Below are 19,584 nucleotides of genomic sequence, written 5' to 3' on the forward strand. Positions count from 1 at the left end.
AGCAATCACACTCTGGTATTTTACCCAAATGAGTTGAAAACTTATGTACATATAAAAACCTGCACAGGAATGTTTATAGCAGACTTATTCATAACTGCAAAAACCTGGAAGCAACCAAGAAGTCCTTCAGTAGGTGAACGGATAAATCAACTGTGATATATCCAGACAATGGACTATTATTCAGTGTTAAAAGAAACTGAGCCATCAATCCATGAAAAGACATGGAGGGACCTTAAATGCATACTACCAAGTGAAAGAAGCCAATCTGTGAAGTCTACGTACTGTGTGATTCCAACTATATGACAATCTGGAAAAGACAAAACTATGGGTACATGAAAAAGATGAGTGGTTGCTAGGAGTTAGGAGGGAGGGCTGAACAGTCAGAGCATAAGGGATTTTCAGGCTGTGAAAATATTTCGTGTGGTACTATAATGGTGGATACAAATCATTATACATTTGTCAAAACCCACAGAATGTGTAAGACCAAGAGTGAACCCTAGTGCAAATTATGGACTTGGGGTGATGATGATGTGTAGGTCCCACACTCTGTGTGGGATGGTGATCATGGAAGAGGCTGAGTATGTGCAGGTACAGGGGTGTACAGGAACTCTCTGTACTCTGTCTTCCATTTTTTCTGTGACTCTAAAATGGCTCTTTTAAAAAGTCTATTTTTTAAAGACATAGTTTTTGTTAGATTCATTTAACGATAATTTTATTTATCTGCCTTTGAAATTACCAACGTAAAGTGATCTCCATTTCCTTTGCTCTCCATCCACTTGCTCATTGGTTCTCAATCCTATCTACAAAAGTATCATCATTGAAGACCTCTTAGAAATCCTGGATACAATTTCAAATATCATACCCACAACCATTCAACTCTTCCTTTGAAAATGTGTGTGTATATCAAATCAGCATGTTGTGCACTTTATATATTCTATAATTTTATTTGTCAAATATGCCTCAACAATGCTGGGGAAGAAAAACACAACTGATTTGTTACGATGAAAAAAAAAGACACAAGGAGAGAAAACACTCTTTATGGTGGTCTGAAAGTAGGCAGACAGTTCCAGCACGGTGCAGCATCAGCCTGTGATTTATTTTGCACAAGGTAAAAGAAACTGGCTAGACTCTGCAAGAATACAAAACGGATGAAACACATATCCTCGAGAGATGTGAATGCCTCTTTAGGGACTGGCCGCCTCAGGTAAAAGAACATGTCACATAACAGAAGTATCCAGAGCACTTTATCAAAACCCCTGTGAAATTCTGCTATGAATGAAGCCCATCTTTGTTCAGGACATGTATTTAGCATCGGTATTTGTCTACCTCTAACTTCATGGTAAGTAACATAAAACCCTTCAGATAATCTGAGTTGGTCTAGCAGCGGTTTCCTAAAAAACTATTCCTGCAGGAGTAACAATCTTGATTATAAAATTTATTTTATCGGCTGCATGCACAGTGGGTCTTCTCTGGGTTAGAGCCTCTTTTGAGGCACGAACCATAATTTATTCATCTAATCTGAATTAGGCCTTGCAGGAAATTTTACACACGATCGTTTCAGTAGGTTTTTCTTTCTTTCTTTTTTTTTCCTTAAAGTTTTATTTTATTTATTTATTTATTTATTTATTTATTTAAATGTTTTTATTTATTTTTGAGACAGAGAGAGACAGAGCATGAGCAGGGGAGGGGCAGAGAGAGGGAGACACAGAATCCGAAGCAGGCTCCAGGCTCCGAGCTGTCAGCACAGACCCCGACGCGGGGCTTGAACTCACGAGCCGTGAGACCATGACCTGCGCTGAAGTTGGAAGCTTCACTGACTGAGCCACCCAGGCGCCCCAGTAGGTTTTTCTTTCTTAACTGAACATACTTTGTTTATATAGGTCCAATCAGTGATTGATTTTAAGTAGTCGCAACAGCCTGTGCAGAGTCAGAATAACAGAATTATTCTTCCACACTGAATACGACAGGCTAAGGACTGCATCTTATTGGCATCCCTAATGCCTAGCACAGGTGCTGGCTCAGGGCAAATCTACTCAGTGATTTTTGTTCTAACGAAACCTTAGAGCTTGGCAACCTCTGGGGACAATTTGGTCTGACCCTTTTATTTTTAAATGAGGAGAATAAGGATCTGAGACGGCCACTCGCTCCAGGGAGCCACGCATTAGTTAGCGGGAGAGCTAGGACGAGGACTTCTTGACAGTGATGTCTCTGCTCCTGCCTATCCAGGAAATGAGAGCCTAGTCCTGTACCTAGCAGAGGCTTTTGAACAAATGGTAGTTTCCTTCCCCTCTCCTTTATTCCATGCAAAGAGAAAACCCATGACACACGATGAAGCTTGTCCACTTTGCACTCTGAGCAAACTAGATTTCTGTTTTAACAGAAGCAAAGCAGTTTGATCCTTTCAGAAGAATCTGAGTATCTGATATCACTGCAGAATCTGTGAATTGCTGTCTTCAGAATCCTTGAGAAGGCCAGTACATGAATAAAGGGGAGGTAGAAATCTCATTTTAAGAGTGAAACCTGGGGTTCTAATGGGAAAGAAGACAAGAAGTCAAGACTCTTTGTCCAATAGTGCACTACGTACCAGGAGCAAGGGTAGGTGGCAGGAATGCAGAGGCGAATAAGATGTGGTCCCTGCCCTTGAGGATCTCACGGTCCCGCGTGCGATATAAATTTCACAAACAAGAAGCAGCTCACTTCCTGAGTGCATAAGGACAAAACCTCCCAGAGGAGATAATATTTGAGCAAGCTCAATATATTGATAATATTGATATATTGATAATAGGAGAAATTTGCTGCTTAGGCTAGAAGAGTTACAGGCAGAGCAAATGGGCATTAAATAGCACGCTTCAGTCTAGGACTCGTAAGTATGTGAGTGGGGATGTCTGCAGAGAAAGGCAGGGGCTAGATCACGAAGGACCAAAATGAGTATGTCAAGAGTAATCTGTGAGTGATGGGGAGCAACTGAAGGATATTAGACAGGAGAGGAACGTCGTTTGATCGCACATTACAAACGTAAGCGGTGGCAGGGTGGAGAATGAGCTGAAGAACATTAGGGCATGTTTACGATAGTTTGGGTGAAAGATGGCAAAAGGGAGTTGGAGCCGATGAAGATTTGGTCTTTGATAGGGAAGGAGCCGAGGAGGAGAAGTAGAGGACGACTCCCAGATTCCAGGCTTTCTCACCGTGCCACAGAACACAGAAAACAGTGACTTGGGGAAGTCAGCGGGGAGCTGGGCAGGAGAAAATCAGAAGTTCATGTTTGGATGTGTTAACTGTTAGGGGCCTTTGTGATGTCCAGACCCCCTTGGGAAAGCTGGGCATCACAGTGACTTACACACAAGATACATAATAATTGAGCCAACCATCCTCAGGGAATCCAGAACCCTGGAAATTCCAGCGTGTAAGGCACAGGCCAGTGGGAAGGAGTCAGATGTGGAGAAGGTGTGGTCAGAGATGTAAGAGGTCAACAGAACTAGCTGAAGGCCGTGTCCTAGAAGCCATGGAATGACCATCACGGAAAGGAGTGAGTGGATGGTTCTTTTTTTCTTTAGTTTTTAAAGATGTTTTTATTTATTTATTTTGAGAGAGAGAGAGATAACATGCATGCTAGCAGCAGAGGGGCAGAGAGAGAGGGAGAGAGAGAATCCCAAACAGGCTCTGCACTGTCAGTGCTGAACCCGATGTGGGGCTCGAACCCACAAACTGTGAGATCATGACCTGAGCTGAAATCAAGAGTTGGATGCTTAAGTGAGTGAGCCACCCAGGTACCCCAGTATATGGTTCATTGTACTGAATACTTAGGCCGGGGAGGTGACGTACAGCTTAAAATGTGCCTTTTTTAAAGTTATGTTTTGAATGTTTTATTATTGATTTTTGAGAGAGAGAGAGAGAGACAGAGACAGAGCCCGAGTGGGAGAGGGGAAGAGAGAGAGGGAGACACAGAATCCAAAGCAGGCTCCAGGCTCCGAGCTGTCAGCACAGAGCCCAACGCGGGGCCCGAACTCACGGACCGAGAGATCATGACCTGAGCCGAAGTCAGACGCTCAACCGACTGAGCCACCCAGGCGCCCCTTAAAATGTGCCTTTTGGATTTAGCAGTTACCAAGGGCAGTTTCAGAGAAGCCTGAGGGAAGAAGGCTGAGGGGTAAGTGGACTCAGAGAAAGTGAAGACAGACCATGAACACAGTGCTCTTTTAAGAAGTCTAGCTAAGAAGGAGAGATGTGTGGTATTTTCTGGAGAAAAGGAATAATTCATCATGACATAATATTCTCTTCACATGTAGAAGCAATAAAATCATTCCCGAGCTGACAGCTTATTTTCTTCCAGGTTCCAGTTCAATGTTACAAATATTCACTTCCTGCTCCACACAAGGCCACGAAGTACCCACGCTACACTCCTAAGATACAGTCCCTACCGTGGAGCACTTAGAAGCCTGGCAGAAGGTCCTTCCGTTGAGGCCCAGCTAGCCAGAACCAGAGTGGGGCGGGGTGGTGGCCCGTGTCAAATCTCGTGGTGCTTAGACTGCTCTGAGCACACAGGAGGAGAACCCCAGAGACGACGTCCAGGAGGGCAGGACGCGGGGGCCGCGCAGAACACGGAGGGCTTGCTGGGAGGGCTGGCGATTTGTGAGCAGGGAATGTGCCGCGAGCATCTGAGGGTGATGGGAGGGTGGTCTGGGCCGTGTCTGAGAGGGTTCTTCCACTCACACTGCAACACAGGCCTGCCTGGGAGACACAGGAGGGCCCTCTGCCTATGGATGTACAGGAAAGCAAAAACCAAAAACCAACAAAACCAAAAAAACCCCTTCCCCTCCTCACATTTTAGATTCATATCTTACAGTTAAAACTACCAGACTTTTGAGGTCTCCCATGCTGATTTAATGGCCAGTTTCCTGTGATATTTCTAATGTTCCTGCCAAAGCCATGAAAGGAGTGACAAGCAAAGGTATGAATTCGTCTCTAACATGTGATTCTGGTTAAAGCCTGCGCGGCCTGAACTTCTCACCCTGCACTCAAGTGTCAGGGGCTGAAGGTATCTGGCCCCGTCTGCTTAGGAGTGTTCCGGGCAGGGCCCTCAAAGACCGTCCGAAACAAAGTCCCCGAGACTCGTCCTGACCCCAGGAATCAAAGATGAGGGAGAGCAGGGGCTCCTCCTCTCCGGGCAAGGAGCACAGGGCCTGGGAAAGGTCTCCCCACAGCCCTGCAGCTCAGGAGTTCACAAAACCGGCTCTGCAGAGCAGGATGGGTAGCTGTGCCAGACAGACAACTGCGGCATGTAGCTCTGCAAGGGTGGGGCCTTTCAGAAATCACAGGCCATCCAGCAGGAGGGCTTTATGGTGTGTCAGGGAAAAAGCATATGGTCAGAAGTCCACAAGCGGCTGTCACTGGGCCACCGCTGAGGCAGTGAGGGCCGGGCCCCTCTGCTCTGCGGAGCTTTTCACCCCTGCTGCTCTCCCACCAAGCGGTCACGCTGTCTCCTCCGGCCCATCGACCCACACACAGCTGTTCCTGGATAGTAGCTGCAGTGTGGGAGGAAACCAGTTAGGCACGGACAGATCTAGCTACAAGAAGAAAAATGAAGTATGTGTATGCTGTCGTCGGGGGAGAGAGGATGTGTGTATGGAACTGTGTGATTTGGAAAGTAATTTTTTTTATTGAGATATAATCGACCCATAACACTGTGTTCGTTTTCGGTGTGCAACCTGATGATTTGATGTGTGTATATGTTGCAAAATGATCACCGCAATAAGTCTAGTCAACATCCACAGCCACACATGGTGACTTTGTTTTCTCATAACGAGAACTTTTAAGATTTAGTCTCTGAGCAGCTTTCAAATATACAGTGCAGTATGGTTATTGTATACAATACAGTTATTGTATACAATACAGTCACCAGGTTGTACACTCCATCCCCAGAAAGCAATTTTAAATCACGTCCTCTAATGATCAAGGACTCAAGGAAGAGTGTAAGGTCCACTGGCAAATCAGTAAGGTTCAACAGCCCAAGAAAAAGAACTTCAAAAACAAAAGATGCAGGTTTTCTTGGACTTCTTTAGTTGGCAGGATTTGATTCAAGTTTTAAATTCACACATGCCTGCATTGGAAAAATCAGATGGGGTGTGCTTGGCCTTTAACTGTTCACAACAACTGCTAATCCAGATAATTTCTCTAGCGAGAGCTGGTCCAAGTTGAAGCAGGGGTCACAACCAGAGGTGTCTCTGAGAGGTTCAAAGGAAAGCAAAGCAAAACCAGGCCAGGGGTAACTGGCGGGCCTCACTCTGGGCCCTAGCATTGGCTCTCAGCTCCTTCCCCAGCCTGTCCTCCACCACATGGGCCCCCATCTTTCAGTCACGGTCCTCTTCAGCTCTCCTCACTGTCCTTGGGGGACATCACTCAGTCTCAGGACCTTCATGCCTGCGTACGTAGATGACTTTGCATCTCTGTCTCCGGCTGTGGTCCCTGGCTGGCTGCAGACCCGCGCACCTGACAGCAACTCCTCTGGTCCCAGCCCCTCATGTACCTCAGCTCACCACACCTTCCCGGGCTCAGACCCTGGCCAGACTCCATGGCTGCTCCCAGCCTCAGGGAAAGGCGCCACCACCCCCAGCTGCTCCAACCGGGAGGAGCCTGGTCACCCTGACTTCCGAGCTACAGCACCTGTAACTCCTAGGTTCTTGTACGGATTAAATGAGACCAATGTATGTTACCAAGCAGCAGTAGACACTCACTAAATGTTAGCCACCGTCATCTGTTATTTATCTGGCAAAGCCAGCCACTTTTAAAAACATTGTTAGGGGTGCCTGGGTGGCTCAGTCGGTTAAGCGTCCGATTCCTGGTTTCGGCTCGCATCATGATCTCACGGTTCGTGAGTTCGAGCCCCACCATGGGCTCTGTGCTGACAGTGCAGGGTGGTCTGCTTGGGATTCTCTCTGTCCCTCTCTCTCCGCCCCTCCCTTACTTGTGTTATCTCTCTCTCTCTCAAAATAAATAAATAAATAAAATATTTTTAAAAACTAAATCAACATTGGGGCGGGCGCCTGGGTGGCTCGGTCAGTTAAGTGTCCGACTTCGGCTCAGGTCATGATCTCGCGGTCCGTGAGTTGGAGCCCCGCGTCGGGCTCTGTGCTGACAGCTCAGAGCCTGGAGTCTGCTTCGGATTCTGTGTCTCCCTCTCTCTCTGACCCTCCCCTGTTCATGCTCTGTCTCTCTCTGTCTCAAAAATAAACAAACATTAAAAAAAAATTTTTAAAAAGTAAAAAAAAATAAAAACATTGCTAATGTTTTTAATAATGCAATACAAAATATCTAATATATGTAATTAAAAAATAGCAACTCTCCCCTCAATCTGCTGTCCTGTTTTATGGTTTCTTGTGTGTTCTTCTTGGAAGTTCATATACGTAAAAATCATTTTGAGTAGCCGGTTGGAAAAATTTACACAAGAGACCATTTAAAAATACAAGGATCAATGTTTTTCATATATCTGTATTCCATCTACATCTATATCTGAAGTCCCTATCTCTGACTCTGGCGTGTCTGTACCCCAGGCCTGTCCTATACTATGATGGCTGTGTGCGGGACGGGGGTGGGGATAAAGATATCTTTCCTGCACACTAATTTACTTTAAAAAAAAGCTAAAAGTTCAAAATAGGCACAACAAAATGTCATGTGTTCTTGTCTGGGTAATCCTGACTGGTCTTTTAGGGTCATTTTTCCAGGAAGCCCTCTCTGAAACCCCTTTCCCTGCATCCGTCCTTACAGCGATCATACCATTTGTCCAAGTAAATCGCCATTTACTCGCTTCTCAACCTTGGCACAACTGGTCTCTGGAGCCAGACGATTCCTGCTTATGGGGCTGCCCCGTGCACTCTAGGAGTTTCGGCAGCACCCCCGACCTCCACCCACTGCATGCCAGTACCATCACCCAGTTGTGGGGGGCAAAAATAGGTCCCTGGATGTTGAGAGGGGGACAAGATGCTCCTCCCCTTCCAGGCTCAGACCACTGCATTCGCCTGAGACCTGAGGGCGAGGATTCTGTCCTACTGGTCTCTGTGGCCCGGAGAGGCCCTGAAGACGCAGCGATGGAACAGAGCCGAAGGAACAAATGAGAAGGGGCTGCCTACTCTCCTGACAGGAAATCACATCTCCTCTCTTCACAGAAGAACAGTGTGCTTTCAACTCTTATTATTACTTTTTAAATTTTTTAAAATTAATTAATTAATTGATTATTTTTTAAATGTAGTTCCATGAAGAATAAAGTAGAGATGCCACCATAATTTCTATCCTTGGGATTTATGAGTCAAACTCAGGATACCATAAGCAACACAGGCATGTTTGCAAAAATTACCTTCAAAGGAAGATATGGAAAGTATTCCAAGTTGTATTTCACAAGAAGACCTCAGCTCTCCTTAAAAACTCCAGAAGCAGCCTGCCTGGCTTTGAATCCTAGCACTGCCATTCACTAGCTGAGTGGGCCAATTATTTTATACCTCTGTGCCTCAGTTTCCTTGCCTATAAAATGGGAATCATGTTGCTGAGAGCCTACTTTATAGAGCTGTTATGGAATTAAATAACTACATATTTGTAAAGTGCTTAGAGTAGTGCCTGGTACATAGTGAACGCTTTGTAAGAGTTTTTTAAAAAATAAAATCACCACTCACTGGGATTTGTATTTTTCTTATAGCTCAGAATTTTAAAGTGGGAAGTGACCATGATTATCCTGTATCCTTCCCTCAATGATTTGTCCAAGGTGTCAGTCCAACTAATTGTCACATATTATTATATGACATAACACAATACATAATACTGTACATTTTCTGTGATAAATATTCTAAAAGGGAAAATATTTAAAATATATCTCAATATTCATAAAGACTACCATTATTTAATATTATTATGTTATGTAACATACTCAAAGATGTGCATTTGTGTGTAGAGGTAAATCATAAACCTCATTTTTGTCAGCACTCTCCCTCACCTGCTGCCTGCTGCACACAAAAACCAGGGTCATTAATTATCCTTTTAAATACAAAGGGCAGTGATAGACGCACTCTATCATCTGAATCAATTCCATATCTCCACGAAATGGTACCGAACAAGGTAATGCCCTGTTTTATACATGATACAATTAGCTAGTATTTATTAACATAAGTTACGCGGATGGTGTACTGGCCTAATACTAAATTAGAAGCTCAGAGATCACTTGAGCATCAAGGCCCTATGTTATCGGTCTGAGCGAATATCGTAAACCAAAATGCTAATAGAACATATTATCCTTAAAAGTCTCATTTAGGGACTTCCATTTGCTGCAATTTGCTTTAAAGGTGACAAACTTTTCAAGCTATTATTGACACCTTGGCTATTCCTACGTTCTGATACGGTTAACAGTTTCATCTAGTTCATCTAAGGTAGATTTGCAAATATCTTTTCGTTGCTCACAGGGGAAAATATTTTTCAATTAGGAATCGAATCAAAGAACATCAAAACAAAATTATAACTGTGGTTGCTAAAATGAGAAGCTGCACTACTCTAATGTGCAGTAACAAATATTTACAGAGCGCCTACTATGTGCTGGGACTGTCGGACGCAGAAGCAATGGTAAGGCATGGTTGCCATCCTGGAAGTTCACACTGCCAGCAGACACAGCAAACCTGTATAGCGTTCGAGACCGAAACCTGGGAGCTCCACATGTATGTGTTCTGGGCCACGCATGGGTCCTCCTTGCCATCAATACCCTCAGTACGATACGTTTTCCCAACCGATCAAAAAGTGAACTCTGTTCAACAACTCACTAAGTGTCATTAGGACCCAGGATTAACTGTCTGTCTACACAGGTGAGACACGTCCAGAAAACCAACGGTGAGTAAAAATTCTTGTCGTGGGTAACATTTGCAGGAGACTTTCAGCCCTCCTGTCTTCATTTGTTTACCTGGCAGAAACCTGGCAGAAACCTCTGGCTGCGGTTTCCTTTGTGATCCTGCATTAGCTCCGAGCTTCAAATATGCATGACAAATGCAAAGCTTAAAAATAAAATAGGAGACCAACTCTCATGCTGTGTCTATAGTGCACCAGTGAGAAAACGTATAAAATCCCGACCCCTTACTGCTCTCCAGGCATCAATCATTACATTCCATGTGAGTGGGCGAGTGTCTAATTAACCACTCATCGATCTCAAAGTTTTGTAAGTGCTGTCGCTCCCCGCAGGCTGGAGTTCTTCCTTCTGCCTGCGTTCCGCTATTTGCTACCTTGGCAATCGGTGTCCTGGTGGAACTTGTAATGAAGGGAACAAACTCCACACGGGTCCCCTTTAGCCAAGCCACCGCCGTCTGCCTCCTTACTGCGCCTGCTTCCTTTGATCCACCTTGCTGGGACTATTCCTTTGGCCTCCATTCCACCCACCACTCCTACGCCCCAAGAACCTCAGCTCACACACTTGCAGCCAAACACTGTTCTTACCTCATAATATTTTTGGAGACATAGTTATCATAAGACTGATTCCAATTATAACAACCTCCTGCCGCTCTCGCCATTTTTACACAAGCTGGGCCCCTGTGAAGAACACCGTGCTGTCTGGCATTGCTGCACTCGCACGTATTTATGCAGCAACACCTTTTGGGGTATGTCTGCGCAGGTCCTGCCGTGGGCTGCAGCGGAGAGGGCTCACGGGCTCTACAAGAGAAGGCTTCCTGATTTTTCTGGCTGACACTAATAGCACTATTCAGAACTGTCTATCTCGAAATGATTTCACATTCATTGTACTAGGTCATCTCTATAATGTGTCTGAAAGGCATTTTTAAAAATTTTATTTATTTATTTATTTATTTATTTATTTATTTATTTATTTTTAAACGTTATTTATTTATTTTGAGAGAGAGACACAGAAAGCAAGCAGAGGAGGGGGCAGAGAGAGAGGGAGACAGAGAATGCCAAGCAGGCTCTGTGCTGTCAGTGCGGACAGAGCCCGACGTGGGCTTTGAACTCATATACTGTGAGATCGTAACCTGCGCAGAAACCAAGAGTCAGATGCTTAACCAACTGAGTCACACAGGTGCCCCATGAGAGGCGTTTTTTTTTTTTTTAAGAGTCGACTTTGATGGAAAAATCCAAAACTTAGTCAAGGCATCTCAGATCACAGGCAGCAGTGAATAGATAAGGATTTACCACCCAACTGTATGAGATGCAAAGATTGGCCCACTTAGCCATGTCAGCAGTAAACACAGCTGAACAATCAGAGATAGTCTTTGCCCCTGCAATCCTGTCTTGAAAATATGTACTATAATTTTTATTTTTGGTTTACAATGTAATCCTTTATTTATATTTCAAAATAAAATTTTAGATATCTATGATGAAGCTACTAGGAAGTAATGAGTGAGTTTAGAAGGACTATAGAATCCAAGGACAATATATAACAAAAATTTACATGATGTTAATTGAGCAATTGGAAACTGAAATTATAAAAAAAATCTGTGCTATTTGCAATAGCACCACAAAACATGAAATTCTTTTTTTTTTAAATTTTTTTAAATGTTTGTTTTTGAGACAGAGAGAGACAGCATGAATGGGGGAGGGTCAGAGAGAGAGAGGGAGACACAGAATCCGAAGCAGACTCCAGGCTCTAAGCTGTCAGCACAGAGCCCGACGTGGGGCTCGAACTCACGGACCGTGAGATCGTGACCTGAGCCGAAGTCAGATGCTTAACCGACTGAGCCACCCAGGTGCCCCACAAAACATGAAATTCTTAAGTACTTTTGAGGATGTGTAGTATCCATATGTTGAAAATCACAAGTCAGGGTTGAAAAAAAATCAAAGGAGACCTAAATAAATAAATACATTGTATTTATAAATCAGAAGATTCAGTACTGTTAAGATGTCCATTCTCCCCAAACTGATCTATAGAGTCAACATAATCCAAATCAATATTCCAGAGGGTTTTTAAAACAGATATCAACAAGATGTTTTTAAAATTTATATGAAAAGGCAGAGGAACTAGAATAACCAAAACAATTCTGGCAAAAAAGAACCAAGTTGGAGGATGTATATTATTGGATTCCAAGATATACATAAAGCTAAGTAATCCTGTGTCATATTGATGAAGGATTAGACATACAGATAAATGGAACAGAATAGATAGTCTAGAAATATATTTACACATACATGGCCAATTGATTAACATTACAGGTGCAAAGGCGATTTAATGTGGAAAGTATAATTTTCTAATATGGTGTCGAACCAATGGGACATTGATGTGCAAAAAAAATCTTGATCTATACTTTGTACCTAATAAAAAATTAACTTTAAATGGACCATTGAATTTGATGAAAACATAACACTAATATCTCCAGAAGAAAACAAAGGAGAAAATAGTTGCGACCTTATGTTAGGGAAAGGTTTCTTAGGACTAAAAATATGGAAAAAAATGATAAACTGGATTTAAGCAAAATTTAAAACTTCTGTGAAAGACACTGTTAAAAGATCAAAAAGACAAGCTACAGACTGGGTAGAAGATATTACAAAACCCATATCTGACAAAGGATTTATATCTAGAGCATATAAGGACTTCTTAAAAGTCAAAAATAAAAAAACAAACAACCAAATTTTAAAATGGGCAAAAGACTTGAACAGACACTTTACCAAGGAAGATACAGGTATGGTAAATAAGCACATGAAAAGGCATTCAACACCATTACTCATTAAGGAAATGCAAATTAAAATTCTAATGAGTTAGTAACTGTAGACACCTATTAGAATGGCTACAAACAAAACAAACAATACATGCCATGGGGATGAAAGGCATAGCATAGGGAATATAATCAATGGTATTGTAATAGTGTTACATGGTGACAGTTAGTAGCTACACTTGTGATGAGCATGGCGTAATGTATGGACTTGTTGAATCACCATGCAGTACATCTGAAACTAATGCAACGTTGTGTGTCAACTATACCTCAATAACAAACAAAACAAAAAGTGACAGCACCAAGTGGTGCCAAAGATGTGGAGCTACTGGAATTCTGATACATTGTTGGTGAAAATACAAAGTGATATGATCACTTTTGAAAAGCCTGGTGATTTCTTAAGAAGTTAAGATACAGTTATCAAATGGACCCTGCAATCCCATTCCTAGGATTTTACTTAAAAGAAATGAACACTTATGTTCACACAAAACCCTGAATATGAATGTTTATAGTTGCTTTATGACCACCAAAACTGATGACAACTCAAACATCCTTCAGCTGGTGAATGGACAATGTCGAATGCCATACGATGTAATACTATCCAGTAATGGTACTGATTGATACACCAACAACGTGGATGAATCTTAAATGTAGTACACCAAGTAAAAGAAGCCAGGCTCAAAAGGCTACATATTGTTTGATTTCATTTATATGGTATCCTGGAAAAGGCGAAACAACAGGTACAAAAACAAGATCAGTGGTTGCCAGGGGTTTGGGGGGAGGGCTAGAGGCTGATGATAAAGGGGAACCAGGGAATTTTGGGGGGTGATGGAGCTGTTCTTTATCTTGGTTGTGGTGGCAGTTACATGTCTACAGGCATTCGTCAATTCTCAAAAACTGTTCACTCAAAATAGTGAATTTTAGTTTGTACGTTTATATGACACTTTGACTTAAAGAAAGCATATGGGGAAAAATGATAATGCAATATAACATAATTAAGATACAGAAATTATTATTTTTTTAATGCCAGCTAGTAAAAGTCTCCTTGGTTAACACTAAGAGGGAAAACTCAGAAGGAAGTGCTATTGGAATAGTTCTGGTTTGAGTGAAATCTCCTGAGAAGGGAAATGTCTTGCTTGGGGTGTACCTCCGACATCCTGAAGAGAAAACACTTCTTTTCCAATTCATGACCTTTAAAAAGTTGCAATCAAACCATCCATTCCTCTCATAAACGCTCACAAAGGGCATTTTGTGCCATTTATTTTGTGCCATTATTTGTTTTCTAGTCCAAATAGCCTGTTCCTCTAATTTGTGATTTCAAGAGTTCTTTGCTCTTTTACACACTTAAGCAAACCCACAGTACTATTTTCCTTAAACATTCAGAGATCAATTCTTAATGCAAATCTATTTTTTCTTCATATAGGAACCACAGAGCAGATACAAAAATATGTATGTCTGAAGACTCAGAAAGTCTAAGGTTATTTACACACTGTCCTAACATACCTTGGTCTCTCTTATCTTTTTTTTTTATCTTTAGCTATTTTTGACATCAAGGGAGACAGAGAATGAGTGGGGCAGGGGGTGGGGGCAGAGAGACAGGGAGACACAGAATCTGAAGCAGGCTCCAGGCTCAGAGCCCGATGCAGGCCTCCAACTCACAGACCGAAGTCGGATGCTTAACTGACTGAGCCACCCAGTCGCCCCGGTCTCTCTTATCTTGAAAAAAGTTTTGCTCATCATTGCTTTCTGATTAAACTACCATCCTTCTATGTCTATGCAGAATGTGCTAGAATGAACACTGGATTGAAAACTGTAAATACCGCGTTTTAAGGTCAATTCAACTCCTAACTAGCTGTGTGGCCATGGAAAAATGACTCACCTCCTGTAACTACTATTTATCTCCATCCCTGACCTCTCTCCAGGGCCTTCGTTAAGAAATTTCAAATTCCTACAGACACATACTGTCTCTCATGCAGCATTTAATTGTTCGTGGATACTGGTTACATTGGCATCATTTCCTATCACTCAAATTACAATTGTTACTTATCTGTTCATGTATTCATGCTTTATTTCTTCAACTAGACTTCTCCAACCAGATTATAAATCCTTTGAGGAGAGGGAATTCCTCATTTACATCTTTATTTTTATCTAGCATCTATCACATAGCAAAGACTAAATATTTCAGGTTGCTGATATAATCACTTGAGCTTATATCTTCTAGTTTGCTCATATAATCACTTGACTTTGCAAAAAATACAGCCAAGTTTGACATACTCATGGAGTTTTTCGGGACCTACTCTGTCCACTCATGCTGTGGCCTCCCCTGCTAACCAATCCATCCCTGACCCCAATCACCACAGTCTATGGAGTCATCTTAGTTTTTTCATGGCACTGAACAGTCTCTGAGTTAACATCTCCCTGTTATTCTCTTTTTCTCTCACTGACTCTCTTTTTCTTTTTCTCAATGTATTTTCTGAAGCCTCTGACTAGGATTTAAGCTTCATGAAACCAGGGACCAATCATGCTCACTGTGGTAGAACCTGGACCCATGCCTGGCATATAGTAGGCACTCAATAAATACTTATGATGGAGTCATTGAACTTGCCCCTCACTACAGTGATACCTATTGGAGACTGCACAATTGAAACTAACAAAAATATTTCACCTAATTTACCTGTAAAGAGGTTCTACAAGGTCCTTTTCAAGAAACTCATGATCATTCTTGACAGCCACAATGTTGATGGGAAATTGGGAATCTGAAAAAAGAGAAAGAGAAACAAGGGAGATTATGAGTCTTGTTTTTATCTGAATGGGCATCAATATCTTTCGACCACCATGTTTCTGTACACATGACTGGTCCTGGCAGTTGCTTTCCCATCATTGGGTGTGTTGGTAATGTTTAAGATAGTGGGCAGTTTTAGTTTTATCAAAATAAGTGCTTTGAAGGATATAAAAGAAGTCCTTGGATAGGAGTGAATATTAAGTGCCTGCATTTTTGTGGTTCATCATAATCACAGACATTAGCCTATCTATATGAAGAGTTTTTATACTCTCACACTTAACATCACTGACTTGTATCTTGATCAGTTCATGAAACACTTAATTTGGGAGATTTTTTTTTTCTTTAGAAAAGAAATTTCCAAAAATACCGGAAACTCAGTGGCCACAAAAGTGTTCTTTTGCAGCAAAATCTTGAGCCACTTTAGAGTATCAGCAAAATACTCAAACAACTGATTCTATCCAAAGAGATAAATTCCAGCATCATGATTTTTCTCCCACAGACTGACTATTCATGCCAACTTTGGAGGTCAAGGGCCACGCTCAAGATGCAGTGTTAATGTTAGGTACCTTATTCACAGAGATGAAAATCTGGGGATCATTCTAATAGAGGCCATGGTCAGACCTAACAGACAATGTCAAATCATTACCACTATCCTGCCATTCTTTCTCTTTCTCATTTTATACTTTGCACTGCCTCCACCTTGCCAGTCATAATAAATCTAAAGGTATCTAAATCTTAATGTGAGTTGGAAATCGAAACAGTCTCTTCTGGTGATAAAAGTAATGTGAGTGAATTCCAGATGGTGCTGGAATGAAGACTGTCTTGTTCTGCTCGAGAGGGAGTGTGTGTAGTAATGAGAAACACAGACACCACAGCCCAGTTGCCTTGGCTTTGAGTCCTGGCACTGCTAATCTCTAGATGTAGAACTGGGTACAACTTACCTAACCTCTTCTGGGCTTGTGTTTCCCCATCTGTAAAAAGGGGATGATGATAATTATAACACTTAACCTATAGTGCTGAGAATATTAAATAAGTGGTTATAGGTAAAGTGCTCTCAGCAGGACCTGGCACACAGTATGTTCCAGGTAAGTATTTGCTCTTTCTTATTATATTTATTCAATGCACATGGCTTAAATACAATTTGACAGGCTCCTTTTACTTATGGCACATTCTTTTTCTCTAGAAAGGAAATTTCCAAAAATAACCAAAGCTCAATGGCCTCAAATGTTTTCTTTTGTAGCAAAATCGTGAGTCACTTTAGAGTATCAGCAAGATATTCAACTAACTGATTCTATCTAAAGAGAAGAAATTTAATTTACTTCTTAGCCATTTGTAGACACTTCATATTTAAATTGCAAGGTATTTTGGGGCACCTGGGTGGCTCAGTAGGTTAAACGTCTGACTTCAGCTCAGGTCATGATCTCATGGTTCGTGGGTTCGAGCCCCACATCGGGCTCTGTGCTGACAGCTCAGAGCCTGGAGCCTGCTTTGGATTCTGTGTCCTCCTCTCTCTCTGCCCCACCCCTGCTTGTGCTCTGTGTCTCTCTGTCTTTCAAAAATGAATAAACATTAAAAAAATAACAAAAATAAATAAATTGCAAGGTATTTTGAGTTTACAAAGAGAGTTCACATTATAGGAGAAAACACACTGCATTAAGACTTAAGAGACTACGATTTTAATTCTGATTCCTCTGCCTTTTAATGTTGAAAAAGTCATTTAACCTCTGGGCCTCTCTCTCATCATCAGTAAATTGGAGGGGGTGGGAGGGTGGGAGTAGCGTTCTTTAGACCAAAATTATAAAACCCTCCTTTATAAAAACTTGAGTCAGAGACTCTAGACTTCAAAGCACATATTGAGATATGCTCTCCTTCATCCACTGAATTTAAGTTACAGAAGTAGAATACGGGTTTTATATGTGTGTGTGTGTGTGTGTGTGTGTGTGTATATATATATATATTATATATATGTATATATATATAATATGTATATATGTATATGTGTATATATATGTTCTATGTATATGCATATGTATATATATATACACATATATATGTATATATATATATACACACACATACATATAAAACTGAGCTTCCAGGTGAGTGAATGAGAGTCACCAGTGACTATGGGTTAATTTTGTTGCTTCTTTCTATCCTGCATAGATTTTATGCCATCAGGAAGAGAACTCAATGCTGTTTAATGTTCTAGATATCCTTTGTTTAGCCCTACAGATCCACTCTCCACTTTTTTATACCCTGCCTTGTGCGCCGAGGGTCACCAGTGAGGATGGCATTCGAGGGGACCCATTTTCCTTGGTTTCCTTTTGTGTTTGGCCAACAGGGAGCCCTGGCTGGAGACGGAGGGGAGCAGGAGTGCAAAGTCAGGGTATTTACCCTCCTGGTTATCACTCACCACCAGCTGTGTCCTTTGCTCTAGGGATCCTCTCTTGTCCTGGTTTCTGGCACCCGCTCCCTCTGCCCATCCCTTTGGGCCTATGGCAGTGGCAGCTCTGTGGCTATGAACTCTGGGCACCTGTATGGTTCCTCCTGGTTTCTCATATCCTGCCCACACTTTTGTAATAAACATTTTTAGAAATAAGTCCTCCTCAGATCATCTTGAGTGCTCCATCTGTTTACCATTAGGATCCTAATTCACTATTCTGGACAATCCAAGAAGTAGTTCGTAGCCTTGGTTATAGTTTCAGGGATGAGTAAGATACAGGTGATTAAGTTTATTAAGTGCCAAATGAAACATCAGTGAAAGAAGTATGATGCTGGCAATAAACATCTCACTTCAAATCCCCCCAAATAACTTCTTCTCCATATTGTGTCTTAATTTTTTTTTTCATTTAAACAGAATGGAAGGAAGGTCTCAAGACAACTAGTTTTGTGATTTTCAGGAAACTTATCAACAACTCATTTAGTGCACTTTCAGGAAATCAGAGAGTAGTACAGAAAAAAAAAAAACAAGGAAAAAGAGTAAGGACAGAAGTGCAAGAGCGCTGTTACTAATGAAAGCACCACAAAGGAAATACGTAGAATAATACGACGACAACACTGCATGGTGACAATGGTGACTACACTGAGTGCGGCGAGCACTGTGTGATGTACAGAACTGTTGAGTCACTGTGGTGTATACCCAACGCCAATGTAACGCCGTATGTCAATTATACCTCAATCAGAATAGGAACAAAGAAAGCTGCTGAAGGTAGAATGCTGGAAGGAAAAGGCAGAGTTGGGATTGACTGTGAAGAGAGAAGAAGCAGAAGGTAAAGAAGTGAGAAGCGGTGTAGAGCGGAATGTCAGGTAGGCCTGGGCAGCAACACTCGCGTCTAAATTGGCATCGGTCTACACCCGGGGATTGCAAAGGCTGAGGGAAAGAGACAGCAAAAGAAAACGGCTGAGAAAAGCTTTGGAAGTGCAAAACACACCGCAGGATATGCGAGGTTCAGTTTGAATTAATTCTCTTTATAAAGAGTGAAGGGAAGGCCAACCTACCCTCATACAACTGAGCGTATTGTGGGAACCCAGCAGCACGGAGCCAGTCGCATGCTTCCTTCGCCTCAATTTCTGAAAAATACAAGAAAGGGAAATGCGTTGAGTCCAGCAGCCACACGCTAGCACTCTACCTTCTTAATCAAGGAGAAGACCTTGTTGAGCATCTGTCTGTAGTCTTTAGTACACAGCTGGTGACTGTACTCGTTGTTACAAAGCAAAATTGTTCTCAGGCAAGTCTGTCTCAGTAGACCTACCAGAAATGGGTGTAAAATGAGCAGGTATCACAAAGGTACTTATGTGCCTATTAAGATTATCTTCAATGTAGATCCACAAGTATTTGGATAATAACAAAACCACAGATTACAGAACACAAAGGCTGAGTTTCAGGCAGGGAAAAACGTCTTATTTATATACCAGGGAGCCAAGGGACTACAGAGAAGGAAGAAACACTTCCTTATGATCCTTTTTTTAAATGAATTTTTTTTTTTAAACTTTTAAAGTTTAAAGATAAGGCTAAGTATACTCATTCAACCTTCCTTTATTCTTTCACTCTTGGGCTAATGAAAGAAAGAATACAGCTGGATGGTCCATGAAAATGTATTTTCTCATGAAGAAAGGTATTACAAAAAT

The 19,584-nt window shown here is 41.9% G+C and overlaps 1 protein-coding gene across 1 annotated transcript in view; it reads right to left on the minus strand.

The window, feature by feature from the left end:
- Nucleotides 1-19,584, minus strand: part of STARD13 (StAR related lipid transfer domain containing 13) — a 182,092-nt gene that overhangs the window by 44,603 nt on the left and 117,905 nt on the right. The window contains exons 2-3 of the mRNA XM_049646792.1: nt 18,955-19,026; nt 15,349-15,430 (exon numbers count right to left, since the gene is read on the minus strand). Coding sequence (XP_049502749.1) covers nt 15,349-15,430; nt 18,955-19,026 — 154 coding nt within the window. The remainder of the gene's footprint in view (nt 1-15,348; nt 15,431-18,954; nt 19,027-19,584) is intronic.

Source organism: Panthera uncia (genome assembly GCF_023721935.1).
Source record: "Panthera uncia isolate 11264 chromosome A1 unlocalized genomic scaffold, Puncia_PCG_1.0 HiC_scaffold_16, whole genome shotgun sequence".
Taxonomy (NCBI): Eukaryota; Metazoa; Chordata; class Mammalia; order Carnivora; family Felidae; genus Panthera; species Panthera uncia.